Source organism: Camellia sinensis, chromosome 5 (genome assembly GCF_055761805.1).
Source record: "Camellia sinensis isolate YWXY chromosome 5, ASM5576180v1, whole genome shotgun sequence".
Taxonomy (NCBI): domain Eukaryota; kingdom Viridiplantae; phylum Streptophyta; class Magnoliopsida; order Ericales; family Theaceae; genus Camellia; species Camellia sinensis.
In genome coordinates, this window is record NC_138965.1 from 30,868,603 (window position 1) to 30,896,153 (window position 27,551).

The 27,551-nt window shown below is 34.2% G+C and overlaps 2 protein-coding genes and 1 long non-coding RNA gene across 5 annotated transcripts; 2 read left to right on the forward strand and 1 right to left on the reverse strand.

Annotated features, from left to right (window-relative positions):
- Positions 1-288: 288 nt before the first annotated feature.
- On the forward strand, positions 289-9,500 carry LOC114262676 (uncharacterized). Its single transcript, XM_082868500.1, has 15 exons — positions 289-402; positions 1,101-1,205; positions 1,332-1,400; positions 1,742-1,831; positions 1,979-2,062; positions 2,183-2,347; positions 3,541-3,728; positions 4,443-4,522; positions 5,084-5,130; positions 7,305-7,566; positions 7,720-7,922; positions 8,041-8,144; positions 8,546-8,690; positions 8,848-8,982; positions 9,086-9,500. Exons 1-15 carry the CDS (start codon positions 349-351, stop codon positions 9,260-9,262), a joined length of 1,908 nt encoding a protein of 635 aa, XP_082724626.1. The 5' UTR covers positions 289-348; the 3' UTR covers positions 9,263-9,500.
- Positions 9,501-12,779: 3,279 nt separating this feature from the next.
- LOC114320509 (uncharacterized) lies at positions 12,780-18,661 on the reverse strand. 3 transcript variants are annotated; one of them, XR_014329308.1, is made up of 7 exons: positions 18,458-18,661; positions 16,836-17,037; positions 16,499-16,695; positions 16,226-16,333; positions 14,403-16,120; positions 14,030-14,233; positions 12,780-13,151 (listed from the first exon to the last, which is right to left on the reverse strand). XR_014329308.1 is itself a non-coding variant. In XM_082868502.1 (7 exons), exons 2-7 carry the CDS (start codon positions 16,984-16,986, stop codon positions 12,984-12,986), a joined length of 2,415 nt encoding a protein of 804 aa, XP_082724628.1. In that variant the 5' UTR covers positions 16,987-17,037; positions 18,458-18,661; the 3' UTR covers positions 12,780-12,983. The 3 variants fall into 3 exon arrangements, 2 of the variants coding, with proteins under 2 accessions (XP_082724628.1, XP_082724627.1); XM_082868502.1 differs by having other exon boundaries at positions 14,030-14,102; XM_082868501.1 differs by having other exon boundaries at positions 14,030-14,102; positions 14,400-16,120.
- Positions 18,662-26,388: 7,727 nt separating this feature from the next.
- On the forward strand, positions 26,389-27,303 carry LOC145790525 (uncharacterized). Its single transcript, XR_014329309.1, has 2 exons — positions 26,389-27,074; positions 27,217-27,303. It is a non-coding gene; the product is annotated as an uncharacterized LOC145790525 (long non-coding RNA).
- The last annotated feature ends 248 nt before the right edge of the window (positions 27,304-27,551 follow it).

The window sequence follows — 27,551 nt, forward strand, 5'->3', positions numbered from 1 at the left end:
CGTTGAAGAATAAAAAATAACTCACTCGAATATGTGTTACTATTTTATATTGAGCAAGAGTAGCAAGTAAAAATGCTACATTTAGAAAAAAAATATAACTAGTTCTAGAAATTTGAAATAATTATATTAACACTTTGTTATATCTTCATCGATAATTTATTAATTATATAAATAAAAAAAAATATTATCATTTTTTATGTAAAATATATATTTGATCTTACAAAAATGTTTGAGAGCTCTAAACTAAGAGCTCTAATGAGTGGGGCCCATCATTAATGTGATGTTTTTTTTTCTCTCTCTCTAAAAGTGGAGAAACGGGGGAAGAACAGTAGCAAGAATTCATCTGCTATGTCTCTTGAACAGTTCGTCTCCACCATGGCCCCTCTACTCGATCTCGAAAAGGTCCCCTCTTTCTCCCGCTACACACAAATATGTCATTTTAATCTTAGTCCTACTGGAAATGCGCCGAATTCAGGAACTTCCATTTGCATTTTTATCTTCTGAATCATTGAATTAATCGCTCTCTACTTAGTCCGCCTCAACTCTTTGAGTTTTGTATTTCGAATAAATGCATTCAATTGTGTAGCCTCTGCTAAGGATTTAGCCCGTTTCGTTTGGAATTAGCTCTTTCCCTGATAGAGAAAACAAGTAATTGTGGTTTTCTCATTATTATCATGTTTGGATGGGTTAAGATAGCAAAACATGTGGGATTGGGATATGGGTCATAGAAAATTTTCTTCCTTTTGTGTTTTGATAGGTTATCTTGTTGGTAAAAAAGTATCCAACCAGTTTGGTTTCTCGCCAAATCTACCCATTTTTTTGGTGGGAAACCAAAGTGGCATAATAAAAGAGTTATGTTTCTCTCAATTTCTTACCATTTCTCACTATTTTTTTAATATATCTAATTTATAAATCAAACATGAGAAAGAATTATCTTTCTCATCACTTCTTATCATTTCTCATCAAATTGCTCAATCCAAATGGGTTAGGGTTTAGTTGTTTTAATTAACAATTATGGACTATAAATAGTGAAAACAAAGTGCAAGAAGAAGAATACTTAAAGAAATTGCTGTATAGTGTTGTTTGTATGACTGTATTAGGAAGCTGAGATATCAGCTTCCATGACTTCGGGAGCAACAAGGACTTTGGATGCTGCTCAGAAGAAAGGCTCCTCCATTCTTAATTTGAAGTGTGTGGATGCTCAGGTAGTGCATTCTTTATTTTGCTTTATTTTCTCTCTTTCTTTCTTTTTTCTTTTTTTTTTTTGGTTTAAATCATTTAACTTGTTGGGTTGTTTTTCTCTAATTTTGTTGATTTTGTTCTCACCGTAGACAGGATTAATGGGAAAATCTCTTCTCGAGTTTCAGTCTACTAAAGGTGATGTTCTTCCTGCCCACAAGGTGACTGTCTAATGTCCACTCATTACTATTTTGATTTTGATATTTATTACATGTTATAATGTGATGTGTGCTACAATATATTGATTTGCCATGTCGAATTAATCATGTTAGTAAGGTTGCTTCTTCAGTTTCGTCACATGTTATGAAGTTGATAATTCTTCCAAGAATCTTTTTCTTCATTTTTTATACTTACTGTTTGTTTTTTTGTAACTAATGGAAACTGAAGTTTATAATTTTTCCAAGAAACTTTTTCTTCATTTTCATACTTCTACTGTTTGTGTTTTTGTAACTAATGGAAACTGAAGTTGATAAGTAATAATGTATTTTTCTTCCCCCTGCAGTTTGGGATTCATGATGTTGTTGTTTTAAAACCAAACAAAGCTGATCTAGGGTCACCTCCACTGGGTCAAGGTGTGGTTTATCGTCTGAAGGTAATTCTGCCTTCGAAACACTATATGGGTTATTGCATTTATTGGTGGTACTGGTTATTGTCATGCAAAATATATATATATATATATATATATTTTTATTCTTATTTTTAATTGATTGAGATGTAAATTGGTTTTTATATTGAACAGGACTCATCAATCACTGTTGCTTTTGATGATATCCCAGAGGAGGGTTTAAATAGTCCTTTACGTCTTGAGAAAGGGGCCAATGAGGTATAGCTTTCACAAAAAAATCTCTAAAATATATATATATTTTTGCTTAGCATGAAAGGAAAATGGTCGAAACTCTAACAAGCCTAACAAAGAATGTTGTGCATTTAAATTGTTTTGTAGGTGACATACCGTAGGATTAAGGATACATTGATTCAACTAAGTAAAGGAGTGCTGAGGGGACCTGCTGCCGACTTAGTTCCTGTGCTATTTGGAGAGCGACCGCCAACAGTGTCAAAGAAGGATGTTACTTTCTCACTATTTAACACCAACCTTGATCACTCTCAGGTCCTTAAGCTTTTTTTGTTTCTATTTAAATGCATGCTGTCTCTCTCTCTCTCCCTCTATATATATATATATATACATATTAGCACATGTATATGCACACATATATATATTGATATATCGGTGTTGCTATATCCAAAACTATTTAATGTAACATTTAAGATGGTTTTTTTCTCACACCATATGGCTGTTCTATTTTTTTTGTGGAATACTTTTTTTTAACTTGTTGCTTCCAATTGATAATTCATTGCTAAATACTAATGCAATCATCTTTTACCCTTTTGATTATGGATACCCACACGGCTTCCATTGGTTGGGAATTTTTATTGGTTCATAGAGGACAGCATGTGTGGTTGACGTAAATTTTCTTTGTGGCGCAAGATGGTCTAGATTAATGACGTCCTTGTCCATTTTTATTATAATCTTTTGGGGGTTGAAGACACTAAAATTTCCATGTCCATTTCCCTAATTTAAAAGTTAAAATGGCTAATGTTAATAAGTTTGGCACTGAGAGTATCTAGTAAATCTTACTTGTATAATAACTTCTCAGCTTGTAGAACTGAAAATGTTAAGTGGTAATGACCATCTATTGGTACTTGAGATGCGCTGTGTTGCAAGAAAGCGCTATAGTTACAATGTTAATTAAAGCAGAGTTTGAGGAGATTGATTAGGTTAATTTGAGAGAATTATATTCCACTCAAAGTGCTTTCAATTTTTCCTTTTCGAGACGCATATGTTGTGCTTCAACTAAATGGGGAAACAATGGTAACAATGTCCTTAGGGATACTTGTACATTTCATGTTAAGTTCATTTAACATTCTTGACCATGATATATGCAATGATTTTGAACCTTTTTAGCATCCAATGAGATATGCTAAAGTTAAATGCTTTTGACTAAGGATTTCATTGGGGAGTATGTGTTGCCATGGAGTAGCACTGTAGCAACTTATTCCTGTGGAATAATTGGGCATGGAAAGCCAGTGAAGTTTAAGATGTTATGGCATTGAAATGAAGTAGCTCTCATATTATGTACTTTTGTGTTGGAAATCTACTTCATAAACATAGCTAGTATTTGAACTTCTGCATGTATATCTATGTAAATGTGCATCAATATTTGCTTAAACATTGTATTCATTTGTTTTCTAGGCTCATGTCTTCATTTTCGCACACTAAAGCAATTTCTCTTTTGCTTCAAGAAAGACGCCATTTCAAAGGCCCTATCATCAAAGAACATATTTTTGTTGCATGGGCCTCCCGGAACTGGAAAATCTACAACTGTGGTGGAAATTATCTTACAAGAAGTGAAACGTGGATCAAAGATTCTTGCTTGTGCTGCTTCAAATATTGCCGTTGACAACATTGTTGAACGACTTGTTCCTTACAGGTATATTGATTTCATTTCATCATTAGAAAAAACTCTTCAGGTTGATATCATGGGGGACAATCTCATGTAAAGGAATGTTAGTAAATGAAGCTTAGATGGAAGTCCAGTAGTCCACTTTTCTAAATTTTAATTAAGCCGTATATACCTAATTTGACGAGTTCAGAGAGATCCATGTGTGTTTAAGTAATTAAGTAATTGATATTTCTTTAACATTTTCTTTTTTGCCTTCACCAATGTCTATTCCTCACATTTCGACGATAGGATTCATATAGCTGGATAGTTGAAAGGATTTTGTGTAACAGACCTTGGAGGTCTGTATTGTTGAGTTAGGCTTTGATATGATATGGCCTAATTCATCTTTTTTAATTGGGCCTCGTTTGTATTAAGGGAAAGTGTTGCTCACTTCACCTGAGAAAGTGTTCTCTTTGATTGTACTCATTGAACCTATGCTTATTGTGTTTGTAAATTCCTGTTATACAAAAAATTTACCTGTAGTTTTGTTGAATTTAGTTGATTATGATTTTCAGTAACCTTATATAAATCTATGTACCTATACCAAACCCTCTGAGCTTGTTCGCTTGAACTTATCAAATGTCAATGTCATTGTGATGTTTACCAACTACAAGTTCAATGCCATGTTAGGGATTTTCTCTGATCATACACATGCTGACCTGCATTGTGTTACTCACTTTCTTTATCTATTCCTTTAATTAGAGTGAAGTTGGTGAGGGTGGGGCATCCCGCACGTTTGCTACCTCAAGTCTTGGACAGTGCTCTTGATGCACAGGTATTTAAAAATATTTATTTGCTGGGAAAACTTTTTGGATCATGGAATTTTCATGCCTGATAAGATATTGATCCTTTCTATTTCATAGATGTAATGGAGATCTCTATTTCATTTAATAAAATTGCAACACATCATGAAAATTCAAAATCAATGGTCTATACTATCACGCCATGATTAGTTTCAGCTTTTTTAAACCATTTTTGAATTTAAAATAAAGATGTATTGATGTGGATCTTTAATAGCCATTAATCATTACGTGATAGTTATAGACTGTTGATTTTGAATTTTCACATAAATTTTGTAAAAAATAATCCACATTGAAAAACAAAAATAAAGAATAAAGCAATTTTCACATCAAATTTGTAAAGAAAAATAAAGAATAATTTTGTAATCCAATTGAATTTTGAAAAAGCAAAATAAAATTAGTTTTTTGTTTTTTTGTTGTTTGTGTGTGAATATAATAGCCATTGTTATTGCTTGATTTCAATGATTTGTATGTTTGATTCATGGAATTGTATTTACCTATTCAATTTGTTTCCTTGTAGGTTCTTGGGGGGGGGGGGGGGGGGGGGGGGGGATAGTTCTCTTGCAAATGACATCCGCAAGGAAATGAAGGTAAAAGATATAGAGAAGTGACAATAAAAGATATAAGAGAAATAAACATATTTCTATTCATCAAAGTATTTAGTCCAAAAGTATTACACGTTGACAATAAAAGTAAATGCCCCACGGGCTTACAACTTTCCAAGCCAACACTTAGTTCCAAAAAAGAGAGTACTAACTCTACACAAAATAAGCCATTGGCTTGATATACATGTAATACACAAAAATAAACAAAAGAGTCTTCAACTCTCACAACCATCCAAGCTATGACCTCGGAGGCGACATAATACCTGAACCTGAAAATGATATCCCATATAGGGTGAGCCAACGCCCAGTAGAGATATGCTAAACATAATATGAGCAATGACTAAAACATTAGCATTTGATAAATGTTTAACTCACATAAGTCAATTCTTAATCCATTTCAATTACATGACAAATGTGACCATGTTTCAATCTATTTTCCATTTCTTATTCACTTTCTCAATTCATAACTATGGCTCAGAACCTGGCCAAACAATTTAAATGAGATTACATCTCATATCAACAGTACTTCCATTTCAATTGAGATAACAACTCAAATTAAACACTTCGTATATCACAATAGATACACGTAATTGCTATATCAATCTCAAATAAAACACTTCCGTACTTCATATATAATACACAGACTTGCTGTATCAATACTTCAATAGATACACATATTTGCTGTATCGATGGAGTCCATCCCCTATCTCCTCCCAAACAATATCCGGTTTAGGAGTCCATCCCCTATTTTTTCCTAAACCGTGGAGTACATCCCCTATCTCCTCCCACACAATACCATGTATATAAACACATATCATATACACAATCAATCAATCAATACATAAAATTTGATGTATTATTCCAACCGTCATATCCGATGACATATTCAATTGATTAGTTTTAGTTCGCCTAATCATCATGCATTGTCTACAACAATCAAGACTATCATCCACCGATGGCTCAAAGCAATTATTTCTAAACAGATAATAATTTCATTCAACAGATAAGTATCAACAATTTTTGAAGGTGAGTGATTAATAATTCCAACTCCACCATTCTAACACATAATGGACCAATTCATTATTTCCAACTCAATTTCATAATTCCATAATAAATGTCATTATTTACACTGATGACCCAAAGGCTCAAATATTACCAACAACATTAATGATCCCTTTTTAAAACCCAAAATATACCTATATGAGTCAAAAGACAAAATCCCTCTTTTTAATATAACACACCTCAAACCCTAACTTCCTAAATCGAACCATCTATACAAATAGCTCAACATTCATCCCTACCTCAAATTCGGAGCTCAAAGGAGGAAGATGAAGAAATTCGAAGTGCTCCAAACCAAGAAATTTTCGGATCAAAATGTAACCCTCGACAAACTCTACACTTTTTACAAAGGCCAAAGGGTAGGAGGTCACTCCTACTAGATCAAATCCTAGAGAGAAGGTAGTTTTAGAGTGAGGTGCTCTACAATGGTGGTTTTCGAAAAGTAAGAGAGAAAGGAAATCAAAAAGTGATCCAAAAAGGTGAAACTCGGACTGATATAAAAGTCTCCCCGCTCGAGCGTGGAAGCCCCCCCGCTTGAGCGTCAGGCATAGACTCACGCTCGAGCGTCAAAAGCGTCGCTCGAGCGTCGATTGCACACTTCCAAAAGTTTTGTAGGCGATGGTCCCCGCTCGAGCGTCAAACTCCCCGCTCGAGCGAAGGGACAAAATCAAAGGGTTACGCTCGAGTGTCAAAACTCCCGCTCAAGCATACGAAGACCTGCAGAGAAAATACTAGGAGATGGAAATTCACGCTCGAGCGTCAAAAAGCCCGCTCGAGTGAAGAAGCAACAACAAAGGGCCAGCTCGAGCGTCAAAAGCCCCGCTCGAGCGTGAAGGCCAAATTCTGGGCATCAATCTTTGGTTTCAAAACACAACTAACCTGTTTCAAACCTGCCCAACACAACCCAAGACTTAAATATAAAGAGTAAAGGATGAAAATGAGAATGAGACAACAACACATCCACGGAACCGAGTCCGGAATACAATAAATAAAGAGAGGAAAAACCAGGATCGCTATATATGTCTTCATTGATCTACAGTAATTTTATGATTATCACAGTACAATCTTTTTTTCAACTTTGTCCTAATGGATTTGTGCAGGCTTTGAATGGGAAGCTTTTGAAGACAAAAGATAAAAATTCAAGGAGGGACATAAGGAGGGAGCTAAAGACTCTTTCTAAAGAAGAGCGTGAAAGGCAAGTGCTAGCCGTTGCAGATGTAATCAAAAGTTCTGATGTGGTGTTGACGACATTGACTGGTGCATTGTCCCGAAAGTTGGAGGGTACTTCATTTGATTTGGTGATTATTGATGAAGCTGCTCAGGCACTTGAGATAGCATGTTGGATAGCCCTACTAAAAGGTAAATAGGAAGACATATCTGACATCTTTCTCTAAATGTGTTTTTACCTGGAAAGGAGCCCAATCATTAATTCCAATCCCTGATTTGTTAATACATGAAACACATTTTAACACTTCATGCATTGGTTCTAATATATGAGTTTTCTGTTTTAGGGTTCAAGATGTATACTTGCAGGAGACCACCTCCAGCTTCCTCCAACCATTCAGAGCGTAGAAGCCGAGGAGAAGGGTTTAGGGAGAACCCTCTTTGAACGCCTCACAGACTTGTGTGGTGATGAAGTCACGTCTATGCTCACTGTCCAATACCGCATGCATGAGCTCATAATGACTTGGTCATCTAAAGAGCTTTACAACAGTAAAGTGCTCAGATCATACCCAGATGTTGATTCACATAGTAAAATTTCTTTATTGATGAAGAATGATTGTTCAGTTGTTTTTAGTATTTTTTATGTGATATTTTGCTGCTGTTTTTTTACAGATCGAAGCTCATCCATGTGTTGCTGCACACATGCTGTATGACCTTGAGGGGGTAAAGAAGTCTTCTTCAACCGAACCAACTCTAATTCTCATAGACATAGCTGGGTATGCAGCTGATTTTTGTTGTTTGCCACACAGGCTCAGTTTCACTTGGCAATTGATTAGAGTTTTCTGCATTGAGTATCGAACCACGTTGAAATTAATCTTTTCTGTTATTTTTAGGTAGAACTTTGAAATGAAATTATACATGCTTTATAAGATTTGAATGCTCAAAATCATATTATCATGGGATGATAATTAGGAGGGGGGAAAAATATCGACATATGGATTAGAGATGTTTAAAATGAGACACTTCTTATAAACCCTTCAAAGCATCTTATTGTTAAATATAGACAATCATTTGAAACGTTACAATATCATTTGTTATGCTGTAAGAAGAGAATGGAATGATTTTATTTAAGAATTCCGTGCTACTGCTTTAAGTGGTTCACTCCAATCTGTTTCAGATGCGACATGGAGGAAAAGAAAGATGAAGAAGACAGCAGAATGAATGAGGGCGAAGCTGAGGTTGCCATTACCCATGCAAAGAGACTTGTTCAGAGTGGAGTCCAAGCTTCTGATATTGGAATCATTTCCCCTTACGCAGCACAGGTAAAAAAACAAAAAATAATAACAATAAATTAAAGAATAACTTTTTTAATGTTCAATCGAAGGCCTCATTGCAGTGAATTTGGTTTCACAGAACAGGATTAAAATACCCATTATGAATATTATGACCTATTATTTTGTTCTATGTATACTATTGTAGGTTGTCTTACTGAAGATGATGAGAAGCAATGAAGACAAGCTAAAAGATATGGAGATATCAACAGTTGATGGCTTTCAAGGCCGAGAAAAGGAAGCGATTATCATTTCAATGGTCCGATCAAACTCAAAGAAAGAGGTAATCCTTGAAATATTAGTCCTCTTAATTCCTTTCTGTTAATGTTCAAAATCTCAATTGCCATCAAGATTACGTGATGGTAAATGACTCATGGATTTTCTAGGTGGGGTTTCTGAGCGATCGCAGGCGAATGAATGTTGCGGTGACACGAGCAAGGAGGCAGTGTTGTCTTATTTGTGACACTGAAACCGTGACTGGCGATGGATTCTTGAAGCGTCTGATTGAGTATTTTGAGGAGCATGGCGAGTATTTGAGTGCTTCGGAGTATGGAAATGAATAAACAATAATGGAAGAAGGATATTTCCTTCTTTGTCAAATGTGACTTGGTCCTAGATAACAAACACTGAAATTTATTCAGAAAACTGCACAGAATGCAGTACTTTGCATTCCACTTGATCCAACACGAAGGGACTCTGATGTTAAGAATTTCTGTGTGTCTGACATTTCCAAAACCATTTATTTATTTTGTATTGGATGTTAATGGATTTGTCAAAGAAAAGTTCTAAAATTTGTAAAAAGGGAAGGAAACCACTGTCGTTTATCATTTTTGTTTCTTTTTACTTGAGGAGTTGTTTTCTGAAAGCACTCACAGGTTGAGTGTTTTATTTTATAAAATCCAATAAGATATTGTGACCCTCATTGCTTCAGCAAGGCTAAAGTTATAATATTTTATTGAGAAATTTTTTTATTATCAATTTTTTTTTTACATCTTTGTATTCATGATGTAAAATAGAAGTCTTGGGTGTGGGCTCTCAAAGGAGAAATAGTGCAAGATTCACTAAAACCAACTGTTTGTGTGGGAAAAAATCACAATGACTAGTCCAAACAAAATAGGGGGTAAGTTACACTAACACCCTTGAAGTTTCTCTTTAATATAGATCCCGTCTCATATTTAAAAAATTATATTTTCCTCCTTGAGATTTGGAATTTTATTATAAATTATTCCTTTGATTTTTGATATTTGGAATTTTATTATAAATTATTCCTTTGATTTTTGATGTCATACTCTAAATTTTTTTAACAGTGGTGCTACAGAGCCCGAATGGGCAGCGGCTCGAATGGCTAAAAAAAAATTTCCCTAATTTTTTTTTTTTTTTTTTCTTTTCAGCAGGAGAAAGGAGGAAGACGAAGAAGAGGAGGAGGGGGAGGGGGAGGGGGAGGAAGGAATGGAGGGGGCCTAAAAAATGGAGGAGGCGGCGGAGGCGGAGGCGACACGATCGGCGGAGGCGACGAGCGGGGCAGAGCCGACAAGGGGCGGAGGCGACGATCAGAGCAGCGACGGCGACGATCAGCGCAGAGCAGCGAGGCGGCGAAGGCGGAGGCGCGGCGATCGGCTATCGGCGACAACGACGGCCTCTCCCTCTCCCTCTCCCTCTCCCTCTCTTTCTCTTCCTCTCCCTCTCTCTTTCTCTTTCTCTCCTCCCTCACTGCGTATCAGACTGAGGAAGAAGAAAAAAAAAAAAAAATTGAATGGCTGTCGTTTCAGCAATTCGGGGCAGAATTTTTCGGGCCACAAAACATTATTCTTTTTTTAAATGACTATCTCTTCTTTTTTTTCTATCATTTTTTCTTCCTATCATCATGATTGTATTCTACAACTTTTTATTCTTAAATTCTACTTGAACATATTCTTATTGAATGATGATATACAAATATAAATTTTGTATAGAATTTTCAAACATAATGATATAGCTTAATGGTGGTCTTTCACTTTAAAACAAAACACCCATAAATATGATTTATATTTACAACAATATCACTATCACAATATTTTTATGATATTTTTTTGTATAAATTTTTATATATGAATATAATTTTTCATTTTTATTTCCACAAACATTTTTCTTTCTTGTCTATTCATTCACGTTTATTACAGTATTACCAAATATTGCCATTCACGTAAAATCTAACCAACCACCCAATAAAACTTGAAAGCACAAAAATATAATGCATATATATACGTTTATACAAAAATAATATCAACAAAAATGTACCCTCGTGGAGTTTTTAAAAATAATTTTTTGAGTTTTTAATTACATTTTTGTATTTTTAATAATTTTTTTAAATATTTTAATCAATTTGTTTTTACTTTTTAGATCAATTTAATTTAGATATATTTAAAAGGTATAAAAATTTGTACAATTTTTTTTTAAAAAAAAATCCATTGAATACAACAAAATAAGATCATATATGAATTTTATATTTTATATTTTTTTTGTACTTGGTAATTTTTTTTTAAAAAATACAAAATATTATACTTCTTCAGTATATCTATATTAGGTGTATCTAAAAAATAAAATAATTACTTAAAATATTACAAAAATTCAATAAAAATACAAAAAATAATAATAAAAAAAAAACATTCAATTTTTTGTTGAGTTAAACCAATGAAGATTGTTATTTCTCTTAAATAACATGAACAAAATATATGCATGCTTATTATTTGATATGTATAAAAGCTAAGGAGCAAATATGTCATTTTAATTAGACATGGAGATAAGTGTAATTTTTTAAATGTGAGTGGGAGATCTGTATTAAACAGAAATCACAAAGAGTGTCAATATAATTTATCCAAAAAAAAAGAAGAGAAAACTTATGGGAAATTTGGCTATAAACCTCTCTTACCTTCCTTTTATTGTTAAAAGAACTAAGAAAAAAATTATACTTTTAAAACTCCATCATAATTATAAAGTCTTGTATAAAGGACAAAATTTATTATTTAAATATTTTATCAGATTATTATACCCTCTCTCTTTTCCAATCTCAGTCGATCTCCCCCATCGCCAGACCGAGAAGCCGCCGCTGATCCTCCACCGAGTATCTCACCTCCGTTGCCACAACCATCGCCGTCGATGACTACAAAACCTCTCATCTTCCCAATCTTTTGCATTATTATCATGATCGGTTCGTGGTGTCTCACCAATGATGAGGTTGAGAAGAGAGTGTGCATCACTGGTTAGATTTTTCCACCAAAGGTTAGTTCTCACCGTCGGTTCACCACCGTCCTCGATGTCACATCCACTGCACCATTCTCAAATCTCTCTATCCCTTTCTCTCTTATCAGATCCACTACACCCAAACCCTCTTGTTTTTGCTTTATTCCTCGTGTCATTATGTTGGGAAGGAAAATGATAAAAACGAGTTTGAGAAAGTTAAAAAACGAGAGATTCAGATCTGAGAGCTTTAGATATAAAGGCAGCAATAGTGCACCAACAGAGTCCTTAGATCTGGTTCGTCATCGGTTGGTGGAAGTAGAGAGGGTACAAAATTTAAAATTTTATTTTGAATCATAATAAATTTTACTCTGATTTAGAGTAAAATTGTACTTTCAGAGTAAAATTTTACTCAGAATTAAAGTAAAATTTATTATAATTTAAAGTAAAATTTTACTCTAAAATATACTATGAGAATAGCTTAATAGGAGAACTGACAGATATGAGGATAGTATAATAAAAGAAACAAGTTTAAAAATATTAAAAGGTTTTGAAAGTACCTGTATAATTCTTGTCCTTTTGAAAAACAAATTAGACAGTGAGAGATCTATCACCAAATCCTTCAAAAATTATCACCAAAAGGAGTAGTGATTGAGAAGTAAAATAAATTTTAAGTTGTATTTGAATTATAAATTTAGGTAGAAATTTAAAAAGGAAAATAAAAATTGTAGATTAAATGTAAAGCTCTGTTTGGGGATAGACTATTTTAATTTAAAAGTAAAAAATCTAACAACTCTTTTTATTTTTTTACACGTCTTTCCGTAAAAAATCAAAAAATCGACTTAATTCCCAAAACACCCCAAGTAAAATATAACTATATTTTATTTACATTTTTCTCACTTTTTTTTTTTTTTTTCTCTTTTTAAATTCCCACTCATATCATGAAATTACTTCAACTTAATTTTGAATACAGAAAGCAAAAAGAGAACATGATGAAGTTTAAAAAGGGGAAGCCAAAAACAGAGTATATTTTTACACATGCAACAAACAGACCAAGTTGACAAAATTTCACTTTGACTTCGGGTTCGACTTGGGGCTTCCTTTGCAAATATTCCTCCATTTATCTTTGAGGTCTATTGAGGTTCGACCTTTCTGAAACACATCAACCCCAAATTCCAAAATCCTCTTCCATGGGATAGTTCTATCTTGAACACTTGAAAATCTATTCACACCCTCCTGCAAACAATGGTAATAATTATCAATGCAAAACGTTTCCAACAAACATTAATCAAAAGAAGGAAATAAACCAGAACAACAAACCCAAAGATTGTGCTACTACTAAATCCATATGAATCCCAAGCAATGAAAGGTCAAAATGTGTGAAACAATTTTTTTTTTTTTTTTTTTTTTGCCTCTAGGTGTAAGCAAAGTTTCCTTATTCTCACCCTTGCAGCAAAGTTACCTTATCCTCACCCTTGCAGTGCTTCCAGATGCTATCTAGGGTAAGAAAAAAAAAAAAATATATATATATATATATATTATCAGCTATCTAGTATCTAGGGTTAGAATCAGTAGGTCCAAGAGCACTGTAGCATGCCTATAATGTAAAATTTTTAGTTTTAAGTCACAGCAGCAAGAGTTAATAAGAGCGGAGACAAGCTTCAGAGATGCCCAGTTAATGAGTACGACAATCATATATCCCGACCTACCCTTAGCCCTTAAATGCTAATTGAGAAAGGTCGAATAACACATTCCACTAGAGGAGAATTAATAAAGCGATTAAAAACTTAGACTCAAGTTTAACTCGATCTTGTATGGCCAATTGCCATTATTTAAATCAACTTTTTTGTTTTGGTTTACATTATCCCAAAATACTTTCCGTTCTTTTCAAGGTCCCAGGTGAAGTGGGTAGAGGTGAATGTCAAAATTTGACTAGAGAACTATGGAATTAGTGAAATCTGAGATGAAAATACTTTATGACTTCGCCTAGATTGGACATGATGTAATCTTATTACATTGCAGTAATAGCATATATGAATTATTGAGGAAAAAATATACATCATGCCCTCATGGTGCAGAAATATATGCATAAAAAAAATATTTAAAAAAAGTACCTTTAGTATGAACTCTTCTGCAGCTGTCCATGGGAGTTTCTTTTGCCTCAACTGAGGAATTGCCGGGTAAGTGCTGCAGATTGGAACAAAGTTCATCCCTTATCAATCAAAATAGCAGCACCCAAATCCAACATCAGAGTATTCAAAAGACCAAGCGCATACATGAGGATGGGAGAGGACATACAGTTGTTGGACATTCAAATCCTTGCAACAAATTAAAGTTGATAAAAAGGCAGATCAATTATTTAACAGAAATTTGCCAAGTAAGAACATATTAGTGTTTGGATGCTGGTTAGAATAGAGTGATTTACTTTAGCATAGACATGCAGAAAATAAACACCCCTATCATCTACAAATACGACAAACTCACTACTTTTTTTCTTTTCTTCTGAGTGATCTGGAGTAATTAGAAGAGGTCTTATCATTTTCTTCTTCAGAACTTTCCTCTGCATCAGCATTCGGTGGACATGCAGCTTTTTGGGTTGAATCAGTAATCGGTTGTTGTAAAACTTCCTGTTGCTTTCCATCTCCAGCAAGTATCTTGGTCACATCGACAATCTCTGCGTCTCTGCAAGATGGATTATCTTCATGAAGCTTAGAACCAGACCGTTCATCAATCTGTTGTGTCTCCGCAAGTGTTCCATCATTTACGGTCACACCACCTTCTCGACAAGATAGATTGCCATTAAAGCCTGATACTGAAGGTTCTGCTTGTTGCTTAGCTTCTACATTTTCTCTGTATTGAGAACTATTGACTTCATTTACATGGTTTCCATTGTAGTTTGTTTGATTGTTTCCATTCACGTTGTCATCTCGTCTCAACTGATTTTGCTCTGATCTAAGAGATCTCTTACAAAGTTTGTTTGCCCGATGTCCATTCTCCAATCCAATGAAAGCAGCGAGATCTTTCCTAGCTAAAGACACCTTTTTCTTGACTTCAAAGTACTTCGAAATTGCATGAGAATATGCACAAAAAGGGCAGTAAAATTTCCCACTGTCATCAAAGCTGGGTGCAGAGCTCAAGCACCTCTGATGAACCACTAACGGACACGTGCTTGAACTACAAACCAATAGTTGACCACCTTCATTACACTTCATACAAAGAGTAAGCTCTGTACAGTCAGCTGTTGCCAGGGAATCCACACTGAATGTGCCCTGAGAGTTCAAGAAAGTACGTTTCTCCATGGCAACATCAACCTTCTCGTCCTGATAACCATCACTATCGCTAGACATTTCTTGTATAGGATTATGTACCATGTCATCTTTGGCACTGTCAGGAAAATAGTTCTGGAAGGATCCATCATTAAGTACACCATTAGATGTATATAGTTGGGCCTTCTCACACTTATCTCTGGCTTCATCAACACAAATACTTTGATGGGTTTCGTCTGGAGGTGCAGCATTTGATGTTCCCATTTCAGCACAATCCTTGCCATCATCCTTGGCTCCATTAACAGGGAGACCACAATCTGGTCCATCTCCAGATGTACCTAAAGGCACTGTATCGTTGTTACAAGAAATCTGTGGATTAGTACGCTGATCATGATTGTTTTCTGAGAACCTGTTTTCCTCCGAGCCTCCCACTTGAGATAATATGGCCAACTCAGACCCTTCTCTTACAGTATTTTCTCCATCTCTTCTAGATGAATCTTCTGAAAGTTCATTTCCAATTATAGGAACAGACTTCTGACCAACTGCCTCACTGGTACAAGCAGCGTCCCTTTTGAGCTTCTTGCCATTATGCAAATGGGGATCACAACCATTGTCCATATTGATAAGATCTTCATTGGATTTTGCAGACTGATTTTCAGTATCCAAGTCACTCCTATCCCTCTTAGAGGGTAACAAATCTCTATTAGGTGAATCTTCTCGCAAGAGGCCATCCAAATTTTCAGCGGTTGGAGCAGTTAAGTTCCCTCCTGCTTCCATAGTTGCACTATCACTGCTCTTCTCAAGTCTCCCTGGGACTGCATTAAGATCATCATCATCCACAGTGATTCTATTTTCAGACTGATTGCCAATTGATAATCCACTCTTTTCCTTCAAGGATGCAAGAATTCGATGGTTTCCTTCAAGAATTGCATCCTTCAGCTGTTTGTCAAGAATGAACATGGGTCAAATCACCAACAATAAATGACAGGGTTTTATATAATAACCTCACAAATTTATACATCAATGAAAGAGATTCCTTTCTACCTGTTGTAAAGTGGTTTTTGGAAAGCAAGCTCTTTTATGCTTAATAAAGTTCTGAACATCCCATTTCAACATCTCTGGTCCATCCATTTTCAGATTTGATGCAGAGATCTGACAAATACATTATACATATGAATATATTATTCAAGAAAACTTAAAGATTTCATATAAGCGAGACATAGTTGAGTTCAAAAAATAATATAGTCGTTCCAAATTTAATTTGTCTCCGCCATTTAAACAAACAATCTAAAGAGCACAGATAAAACCAGGGGTTACCTCATGCAGTATTTGTCGAACAACATCTTCACAGCGATATGATGAATCAAACTCAATTTTGGAATCTGGGGCAGAAGAAACACCCTTTGTGCTTCCAGTTTGCTGAGCGAAAAAACTCTCCAAAATTCTCAAGGAGACCATTTCTCTTGCACTTTTTCCCAGATTGTCAGATATTGCTGGAGTCCTTTTAACCAAATCTAAAACAAATAAATAAAATGTTTTAAAAAAAGAAAAAGAAAAAGAAGCAAAATCAAAATCAAACCCTATCAGCAGGAAAATATCAGACTGTAAAACAAAAGTCACCATTTTTTAAGTAAATTCTTAGATTCACATGTACCAATTAGAATAGATGCATCCACTTCCTTGAAGCTTGCGAGAGCTTCGATGACCCAAAGCCATGGAAGGGTTGAAGAAGAAGAAGCCATGGAGACCACAATTTCAGAATTTTCCAGAGCCAATGATTTGCTTTCTCTTTCTTGTTTTGTCATTCCATCAGTGGGCTTCAATTGATGATATTGCCAGAAGAGGACTCAATTTATCTGGAATTGCAGTAAGGATTAAAAAATTTACAAAATAGACTACACCCTGCTTAATTTCTGCCTATATGTGGCACTGGCAAGCTCAGCCATGCTTCTACAACTGTCTCAAAGTAGCAACAATACAACCAATATATGGACATGTACGGAAAGAATATACATAAAATCAGCACAAACAAAAAAACAAATTGTGTGAAGAACCGTCAATTTACCATACGGAACTCGAATTTAAATATCTAGCCATGTAGATTCATACGTACAATCAGTGAATAATTACGAAATATTGGATATTGCAAATCTGGTGTTCAACAGAACTAAGAAATCTACACTGGAAATCTTGGTGGTGAAGTTATGAAGACTTACACTGCTAAACTTGCGGACCTAAACACATGTTGATATTGGTTGAAATTCAAAGAAATTTAAATGAAACTGTTTCATACATTTGCCCTTATATTTCCGGCAATTCATTTAAATCTTTCAAAACAAGCCAGAATCAAATTTAGCAAACTGATAAATTCATAGTTACATTACAATTAAAAAAAGTGTAGAAGCAAAGCAATTAAAACTTAGAATCCACTAGGGACCCAATTGAATGTGTCTGAATTAGAAACTCGTCAAACAATTGTTTCCATTTTGCCTAAACACTTTAGCTAGTGTGTACTCCAACAAAACTCTCCATTTTAACTAATTTTCAAAATAAAAAATGCTACATACACAAAATTAAAAAAGGCAACCTTTTTCATGGAATGTCATTAGGCACCTATTGCTGACGTGGCTACTGACATGGAATTTGAACAACAATCATATTTTTGTGGGGAAAAAAAATCTTCAAAAAATATGTTTTTCAAAATGAATCAAAAAAGGACATATAATAACCGGATGATACACACGAAGCAAAACAAAATACATCAAACCAGATGCACATAAAGCAAAATGCAAACACATTCATGTATATTTGATTAATTTATTGCAGGTTTGCTAGAGGAAATCATGTATTCTTTATAAAATTCTAACATTATCTCTCTAGAATAAAAGCAAATTCATGAATTGCATCACTCAAGAAAACATACAGTTCATAAAACTAACATAGCAGTGATCCCAAAACAAAACCCTTCGAAGCAAAGATTGTACTCTCAGCCTGGTGATGAATCAGAGCTTTTAGACCCCATTTTTACAGAGCAAAAATGCCCCAAGAAATCCAATTTTACAGAGCTTGTTGGAATTGCTCTAACAACAAGGACAATGCCAATGTAGTTAAACTGTTACAAGAAACCCTATTCTAATCAAACCCATTAACTAAAATTAAAGAATGGAACTTGGTAAACCCAGTACGAATTGCAATCTTCAATGAATAAAATAGAATTCAACCCAGAAAAAAATTCAAATCAAATCAAACGAGGTGGTTGTGTACGGACATACTCACCGTTACAAACGACTCGCCGGGTGAGAGAGAGAGAGAGAGGGAGATTTTGCAGAGATGAGAATTTGGGGGAGCGACGACGAGGAGTGCGTAAACGGTTCGTGTTCGGATCTAACGTGGACGGTCCGAATTTCTTTTGTTCAAATTCAGAATTATTTTACACATAAACTTACACTCTATAAATTAATCTCTACCGCACACTATTCTGAATTTTTTGAGTGGATTAATCTATATAAATTAAGAAAAATATTTGGGAGTTTTAAATTTAGAGTACTAAAAGAGCTCTAGAGAGTGGGTTTCACTGACTGATGTGATGTTTTGGCTTTAAATTTTTTTTTTCTTTTTTTTTTTGAATTTTCACCTCATTAATAGTCTATTAGTACTCCCAAATTAGTGAGATGTATCATTGTTGATAAATTAACCTCTAGCGCATACTGTCTAGAATTTTCTGCCACACACTGTCTAGAATTTTGTGAGTGGATTAATCTGGATCCCAAATCAGTTCTTTCTTTTCTTTTTTAGATTTTCATGAATTGGGAAGAAAAAATTTCAATTGGCCTTATATATATATTTGTTACTTTTTATTATTTTTAAATTTTTTCTAAATTTGAAGAAAAATATTTTTAATAACTTATTTTGTTAATAAAATTTTCATTTGTTTTTGTATTTTTTGAAAAAAAAAATTGTTGAGAAATCCATTTTTAGGAGGTGTATGGCAATAAGGATTGTTTTGTTTTAGTTGTAATGATATGATTAATTAATAAAATTATTTGTTTTTTTTTTTTTTAACTTACTATTGCACATCCACCGGTCATCAAAAAAAGGCGTCCTGAGGTAACTCGCGGCAGCTGATGATGGGGTTGATATGGACTTAAGGGGATATTTGAAATGATGTATAAATAAATATATTTTTAATTTTTTGTAAAAATAATGTGTAAAAAAATAAAAATATAATGTGACTTAAAAAATTTAAAAAAATAAAAAAAATATGTTAATATAGGTTACCAAATAACCCCTAATATGTGAAATAGTAGACAAAATGACAAATAGAGAATAATATGGTTTTAAAATTATTATTATCTTTATGGCAAAAAATTGGAGTTATTATTCTAAAGTTTTAAGATTGAATTGTTTGCCAAAAAAAATAAATATTGAATTTATGGCCTAAGTTCATTTTTCCAAATTTGAGGAGAAAAAAATCAATAAGCCTTGTATAAATGACAAATCAACCATTATATTGTGAATAAAATTTGATAAATTTTTTATAATTGTCTCTTTAAACTATATTTCATAAATTAAATTTGTTGATCGATTCTCACTTAGTTACAAATATTTCTTTTGTGCGTGGTAAATTAATTTCAGACAACATCCTACTGGCCCATGAATTAATTAAGCATATTAAACACAAACATTCTGGTTGAAAATCTGAGTTTGGGCTTAAATTAGACATGAATAAAGCTTATGATCGGGTCAAGTGGGAATTTCTTTTGGCTATTATGCGTCAAATGGGATTTTAGTGACAAGTGGATTTTTTGATTGCTTAATGTGCGACCATTGTTACCTTTCCGATCCTTGTTAATGGCCAACAATCTGATTTTTTTTGCTCCCCATGCTGATTTTCGCCAGGGAGACCCTCTTTCTCCTTATCTTTTTTTATTGGTGATGCAAGTGTTATCGGACTTAGATCTCAAGGGATATGTTGGAGTATTACTATTAGTAGACACTCACCTCCCATTTCTCATTTGCTATTTGCTGATGACTGCTTTATTTTTATGAATTTTAAAATAGAGGAGATTTGGTGTTTTCAATGGATGTTGGTGGCATTTTCTGTCCAAACTGGGTTTCGAATAAATTTTAACAAACCAGAACTTTATGTTAGCCGCAATATGCAGCCTACTCATAAAAGGTTTCTAATTTCGGTTATGGGTGTACATATTGTGGAGAAGCCCGGCATTTATTTAGGGGCTAATCTTGGGTTTTCGGGGTAAGTCTAATACTGTGTTTGGTTGGAGGATTGGGGAAAGGATTTGGAAAGGGAAATGGAAAAGGTAGGTGAAATGTAAATAAATCATGCCTATATTTCACATAGTTTCACACACCTTTTCCCTTTCCTTTTCACATAGTTTCACACACCTTTTCCCTTTCCCTTTCCAAATCCCTCCTCAAATCCATCAACCAAACACAGCATAAGAAGGAAATTTTTTCTTGTCTTTTGGATAAGGCTCGAGCTAAACTCCAAGGCTGGAAATGTGGTGTTTTGAACTTTGCGGGAAGGTGTGTGCTCATAAATCATGTGCTACATTCCATCTTAGTTTATTTGTTGTCGGTCTTTAAGATGTCGTGGTTGTTCCCACGTTAGTTTGCAGCTATAGTCAGGAATTTTCTTTGGTATTCGGATTGACAAAGTGGTGTTTGCTGGAAGAGTTGAACAAAGGTCTATATGCCGAAGGGATGGGGCGGCTTGGGTTTTAAAGACTTGTTTTGCTTCAATCAGGCTTTACTAGCTAAGCAGGCGTGAAGACTACTTCAGTCTCCAAATTCTTTGTTTGCCCAGGTTATGCTGGGTAAATATTGTGCTGGTCAAAATTTTCTTAGGGTCAAAGTCCCTCAGAGATGTTCATGGGGGTGCCGGAGTATTTTGTGGAGGAGAGATTTATTACTTTCGGGTTTACATTGGGTGGTGCGTAATGGAAAGACGATCAACCCCTTTGAGAACCAATGAATTCCATCTCTTACTAACCCTTTAATCGGGAGAGGACTCACGCAACTTTTACCAACTATGCGATTAGAACATTTGATGGATATGGAGAATCATTGTTGGAGATTGAATTTGCTCAATTTTTTTTCCCCAGAAAGTTGTATTGATAAAATCCTTTCTATCCATATTTCACTTCATCATGGTGATGATTAGTTAGTATGGAGTCCGTTAAAGAGTGGAGAATATTCGGTGAATTCTAGATATAAACAAGCTTTATCTCGGGTTTATCCATTGTATCACGACATGCCGTCCCAAAACCCAATTTGGAAAAAATTATGGATGCTTAAAATCCCTCCTAAATAGGCCCTTTTTTTCTGGTTGTGGAAATGCCTTCATAGTATTTTACCTGTTCATTAGGAGTTACTGCGAAGAGGGTTGATATTCGATCCGCTTTGTGTTCCCATTTGAGCGAGGAGACTCTAGAACACGTGTTTTTTCAGTGTCCATATTCCCAGCAGGTGTGGCGGGGATCACAGTTGGGACTTGATTTTAGTGTCGGACAGCCATTGTCATTTTCTTGCTGGTTTAAGACTTGGCTTGAACAAATGGGTGATGATGATATAATTATCCACTTGGTGGCCCTGCTATGGGCAATTTGGATACAACGCAATTGTTGGAACAATATTCTGTGTAAAATAAATAAATTGAAATAAATCAAACAAATTAATGGCGTCTATCTCTCAAGATACAATGATCTTCACAAATTGTAGTAATACTCTAAACAATTTGTTCGGCGAACAAAACCTGTGTTCTAAACTCTCTGAATTTATCTCTAAAATAATATGAAGAATAATTAATGCAAGAGAGCAAAATCTAGACAGCAAAATGAATTTTTTCTAGTTGTTTTTAGATGCCCAAACTGCTGGAATAAGGCTGGTATTTATAGACATACAAACAGACCCAAACAAGAACCTATAAGAAGTGAACAGGTGTAATTTTGAATTGAACAGATACTGTTTGAATTTCAACAGATCTGCTGGACAATTTGATTTGTTCGAACTGTAAAGATTCAAATCTGTGTAACTGCAGCAGTTTTTGGCAGTTTTGAAATTGTAAAATAGTTTGAATCTATTTAGGAATTTTAGACTGAAGGTGGTAAAATTTGGACAGAAAATTAATTTCAATTTTGGCACAAAACTAGAATTAATTTCATTAAGAATTTTTAGAAAAAATTCAAATAAATTTTGTCTAAAAAATTAATATTAGAACTGACCCGACCTACAACCCACACTCGGCACGGCTCGACCGGACGGATAGCGGCTGCGGCTGCGGGGCGCGCGCGTGTGGTGGTTTGAGCTAAGGTTCTATTTGTCCATAATTCCTCCCTTCTACAAATTTGGAGTGTCCCTTGAAGCTCAACCCAAGTGTTGCTACCTAGAGTTTATATATATACAAAAACTCTTTTAAAATTTCAATGTGAGACAAACTTTACAAGGAAATCTACATTTAATTCTTTAATTGTTCATTCCACGACCCGAAAACGACGTCAAGTTCTCATTCACTCATAAATGGTTTTGAAGAACCGTCTTTACCGTGTGACTTGCCATACTGCAAGGAACACGTCACTTCTTCGGACCCATCCCAAAAGACATTTGGGACCCACTCAATTTTGGGCTCAGAGTTAGCCCAAAATAAGCCTATAAAAACCAATTATTCCAACACCAATAACCTTGTTTTCAATCATAATGTGCAGTCTTGTTCATCTACCACTGAGTTTGCTAAAGAGTGTTACACTTTGGCCATAAGGCGCAATGTTCATAAATCTAGTCTTCCATTACTGCACCTTAATGCCTCTGACTCTATGCAAGCTTCAAGTGCAATGTGTGTTCTTCAATCTGCAACAGGTTTTGCCATGGATTTGCCGGAAATTACTGCAATGTGGACCTTCATTATAGATGGTTCATGGCGGGCCAAGGGTTTGAAAGTAGGTGCGGCATGGATCTGTTACGATGCTAATCAGTGTATGGTGAGGCAGCACGCAACGACTTTACATTGTCCTTCTTCTCCTCTCAATACCGAAGTTGTAGCTTGTTTAGAAGCTGTGCGCTGGGCTATGGGGCAACAACTACAACACATCCAGATTTTGACGAACTGCCAAGTTTTGGTTAAGTTACTTCAGTCTAATAATTCTAATGTTGATTGACATGTAGCTTCTATAATTAGTGATATTTTGTATTTTAGTAAATATTTTACTTTTCTTAGTATTATCAAGGTATGACAAAATGTAATTACTCCAGCGCATAAGCTGGCTACTATTGTACATAGTTCTTATTAATGATATCTGTTTGCTAGTTTCGTCTTCAAAAAAAAAAAAAAAAAAAAAAGTTACAAATATTTCTTTATTACTTTAACAAATAACTTAAGGTTCGTTTGGAAAATAGATTGACTTTTTGTTTATTTTAACTTAAGGCTAAAAGTCTCGTTTGGAAATGACTTTTTGACTTTTTAAATTTTTTGTGAGAGAAATAATGTAATAATTATGGGATTAGATGTGATATTTTGTTTTATTCGATTAAAAAGCTTATTTTGTCTTTTTGTAACTAAAATAGCCCCAAACTCACCCAACCCTTCTTCCCAAACGGAACCTCACTTCCAAATTTGATCTCTCATTACTCCTTCAATTTTCCGCACTCATATTCTCTCATGATATTATAAATTATGTCCTAATCGTTTGACATTGGCATTTTGAGTTAGTTGTAAGAGGGACCGTAAATAAGAATTTTACTTATTCTAACTATGCCTGTAATATTTCTTTTTAATCTTAATTGAACAACAATTGTCACGAGTCCAAAACACCCATAGTCTCATGTACATGAATGGCATTTTATAATTTATCCGCCATGTTCATCGTTTTCAAACCATGTCATGTTATTTTTAATCCCATGTTCATTGTTTTCAAACCATGTCAACATAATATCTTCGAAATATAAAATAATTAATTTACCTGAGGCTCCTTCAAGCGTTATGTTGATACTTATGCTCTGCCGCACATATCTTAATCCAGATTCACTGAATTTAGATTCTTAACTCTAGCAATAAAATTAGAAAAATCTCAAACATTTGTCAAAGATCCAAAAGTAATTTTTAATCAAAATTACAAAGAGGAATTTCCATTTAACAAGGTGATAACAGCATAGTTCTTGACATCATGAAGGATAAAGTTAGACAAAAATATGATCTAGTTTTTAAAATACGAGGTTGCGTTCAGTTTAATTTTCAAAATAAAATTTTGAAAACTCAAAACCCAAAATTTGCTTAGTTTACAATTTTCTCAAAACATTTTTCATTCACTTTTTCTATTCCATCTCTCTTTGTCTTACATTTTTTTCTCTCCTCTCATCTTCTCTCACATCCTATACATTAATCAATCACTTTTTCTCTCACACTCATCTATTCAATTACAAAAAGAAAAATGATTGGTAGCTCGAAACTCGTGGCTCGATTTTGGCTCGAATGGCAAAACGACGTCATTTTGCCATTCTTTTTTTTTTCTTCTTCTTCTTTTTCTTCCTTTTCTTTCTCTTCCTTTTCTTTCTTTCTTTTCTTCTTCTTCTTCGTTGAACACAGGCGAGAGAGAGCAGAGCAGAGGCGAGAGAGAAACAGAGCTCGTCAGACACAGCTCGTCGGCGTCGCAGCTCGTCGCTCAGCCCCGCCTCCGCCTCCACCTCCGATTTTGATGGCCCACTCCAGTCCAGTTCTTCTTCTCCTTCTTCTCTTCTTCTTCTCTTCTTCCTCTTCTCCGAATTCGGGCTAAATTTGAGCCTCCGAATTCGAGCTACGAATTGAAGCTATTACAAAAGTATCTTAAACTACAAAACTCCAAACTAAAAAACTCCAATTGCAAAACTATTTGCAAAATATATAACCAAATAAATTTTAAAAACTGTTTTCAAAAACTTATCTTTCAAAATTGATTTTAAAACCAAACCGAACCAATTTTGAAACAACATTTTTTTTTAAAAAAAACTTTGGTCCAACCCTACTCACATTTACGTTGTGTTTGGTTTGGAGATTTGGGGAGGGATTTGGAAAAGGAAAGAGAAAAAGTGTGTGAAACTATGTGAAATGTAGGCATGTTTTTTTCACATTTCACCTACCTTTTCCATTTCTCTTTCCAAATCCCTCCTTAAATCCCTCAACCAAACACAGCATTAGGGATGGTTTGGGATAATCTAAATAAGTACACTTTTCGAATTTTTATGAAATATAGATTAGGTTTGAAGTAATGTGTGGTAAAGAAGTGATGTGACTTAGATAAGATGATGTGATTTATAAGATAGTGACTTTTTGACTTTTTTTAAATCATAACAAACAAGACCTTAATTTCCCTACCCTTCCCTCCACTTTCCTTTTGAAACTATAAAATTTTTTATTTTCATAACTTTGATCCAACCCTCCTCACATTTCATTGCCCTTCCCTTCCCTCCACTTTCCTTTCAATCCTATTCCCTCTACCAATGGCACGAACCCGTCATATGATCTCTCCTCTCCCAATTCTTAATTTCGATTCACAACCTTTTTTGCCTTTTAACAAAACATACCTACTATAATTTTCATTAGACAAGAAGTTGATTTTTTAGATTAAAAAAAGTATATATAATCTTAATTCTTATCTCATTTTCTCATGCGTCGCATGCACATTTATTAATATGAGTCCCATTGCAGATAAATTTAAGAATTGTTTAGAATGAACCAAATTAGTATATTTTTTAATTTTTTACAAAAAAGATATACAAAAAAATAGAGAGATATGATATGACCAAAATATATATATATATATATAAAGTGTATTTATATAATATTCTCCAAATACCCTTTTATTTAGTGATGAATTTCAGGGTGAGGATGTGTTGAGATTAGGTTAGGTTGGGTTTGAGTTTGGATTTATCGACCAAAATTTACAGATATGACTTCACTTTTTCAGGAACTCAGGTGAATTTTTTTTTTTTAATTCTCCCCTCCTCCCCCCCCCCCCCCCAAAAAAAAAAAATAATTAATTAAATTGCCCCTTAACTATAAAAGATATTGATAATTGGACCAATATGACAAATAGTTTAGAGATCAAAGTTAGAGAATGTTTTTTGAGGATCAAAATGACAAATAATTCTTATTAAGAGGTGAATGTGTAATTTTTAGCCCATGACAAAAGCAACAAATTTTCCACACACAATTCCAATTTAAAAACAAAAACCTCTTTATGAGGCACATCCAAAATTAGGAATTCAAATAATTCACGAATTAAAAAAAAACAAACAAACAAACAACAACAACAACAAAAGGAGTCTCTCAAAGAAACCCAAATTACGCAAAAGAAGAAAAAAAATACAATCTATTAAACTATTTGAACGAACAAAGTTCAAACGAACAAACCCTAATTCCGCATTCGAGAACTACAATTAAAATTCATGTACACCTAAAATCTCACAATCCACAACCCACCATACACAACACGCACACAATCACGAACATATACAATGGAGGAAATTAGGATTTTTTGACATATACATATAGATATAGAGTGAGAAATACATGACTGAGTACCTTCAGGCTCGGAGGAGATTATAGAAGAATCGGGAGACGATGAAGCGCAAGCGAGGGAAGGCGTGGAGGGAGTAGGAGGTGGTCTGGCGGAGGAGCTGCTCCACGGACTCCACGAAGAGGTTGAGGCTACGGATCGGAGGAACGTAGAGAGTCAGTGGCACAGCCGAGAAGGCTAGCGCGAAGAACAACTGAAGCATTTGATCGGTCGAGATTGACGATTGATGATTGATGATGATGATGAGAAATCTATAAATGTACAGACAGAGACAGAGAGACAGAGAATCTTTCGTTTTTGAGAGATAGAGAGATGGACAAGGAAAGGTGTAATGCTAGAACATCAAATTTTCTATTAAATAAATGATCAAATATCTCATGTGGGGTTCATAATTTTGTAGCCTTACATCTACATTTAATTATTTATTTAATAGAAAATTTGGAACTTCCAGCATTTTTTTAAGGAAAGGGGGCGTGTCTGAGGAGGAGTTTATCTTGTTCTCGTGATTTGTTCTCAGTAAAAAAATAAGACAAATAATGATAAACTAGTAATTATATCTCAAATATAATTTATGTAAAATTATATATATTATTAAAAATAATATTTTTTTTATTATTAAAGTTTCACATTTTAAATGTTTATTTTTAAAATATATATATATATATATCAGCATTTTTTTTATTTATGTATAAAATTTTACAAAACTCAATTTTAATTATAATAATTAATTTTATATGAATTTTATTTGAGAATTATTAATTTAATTATTATAATATTTTAAAAAAATTATCTTGATATACAAA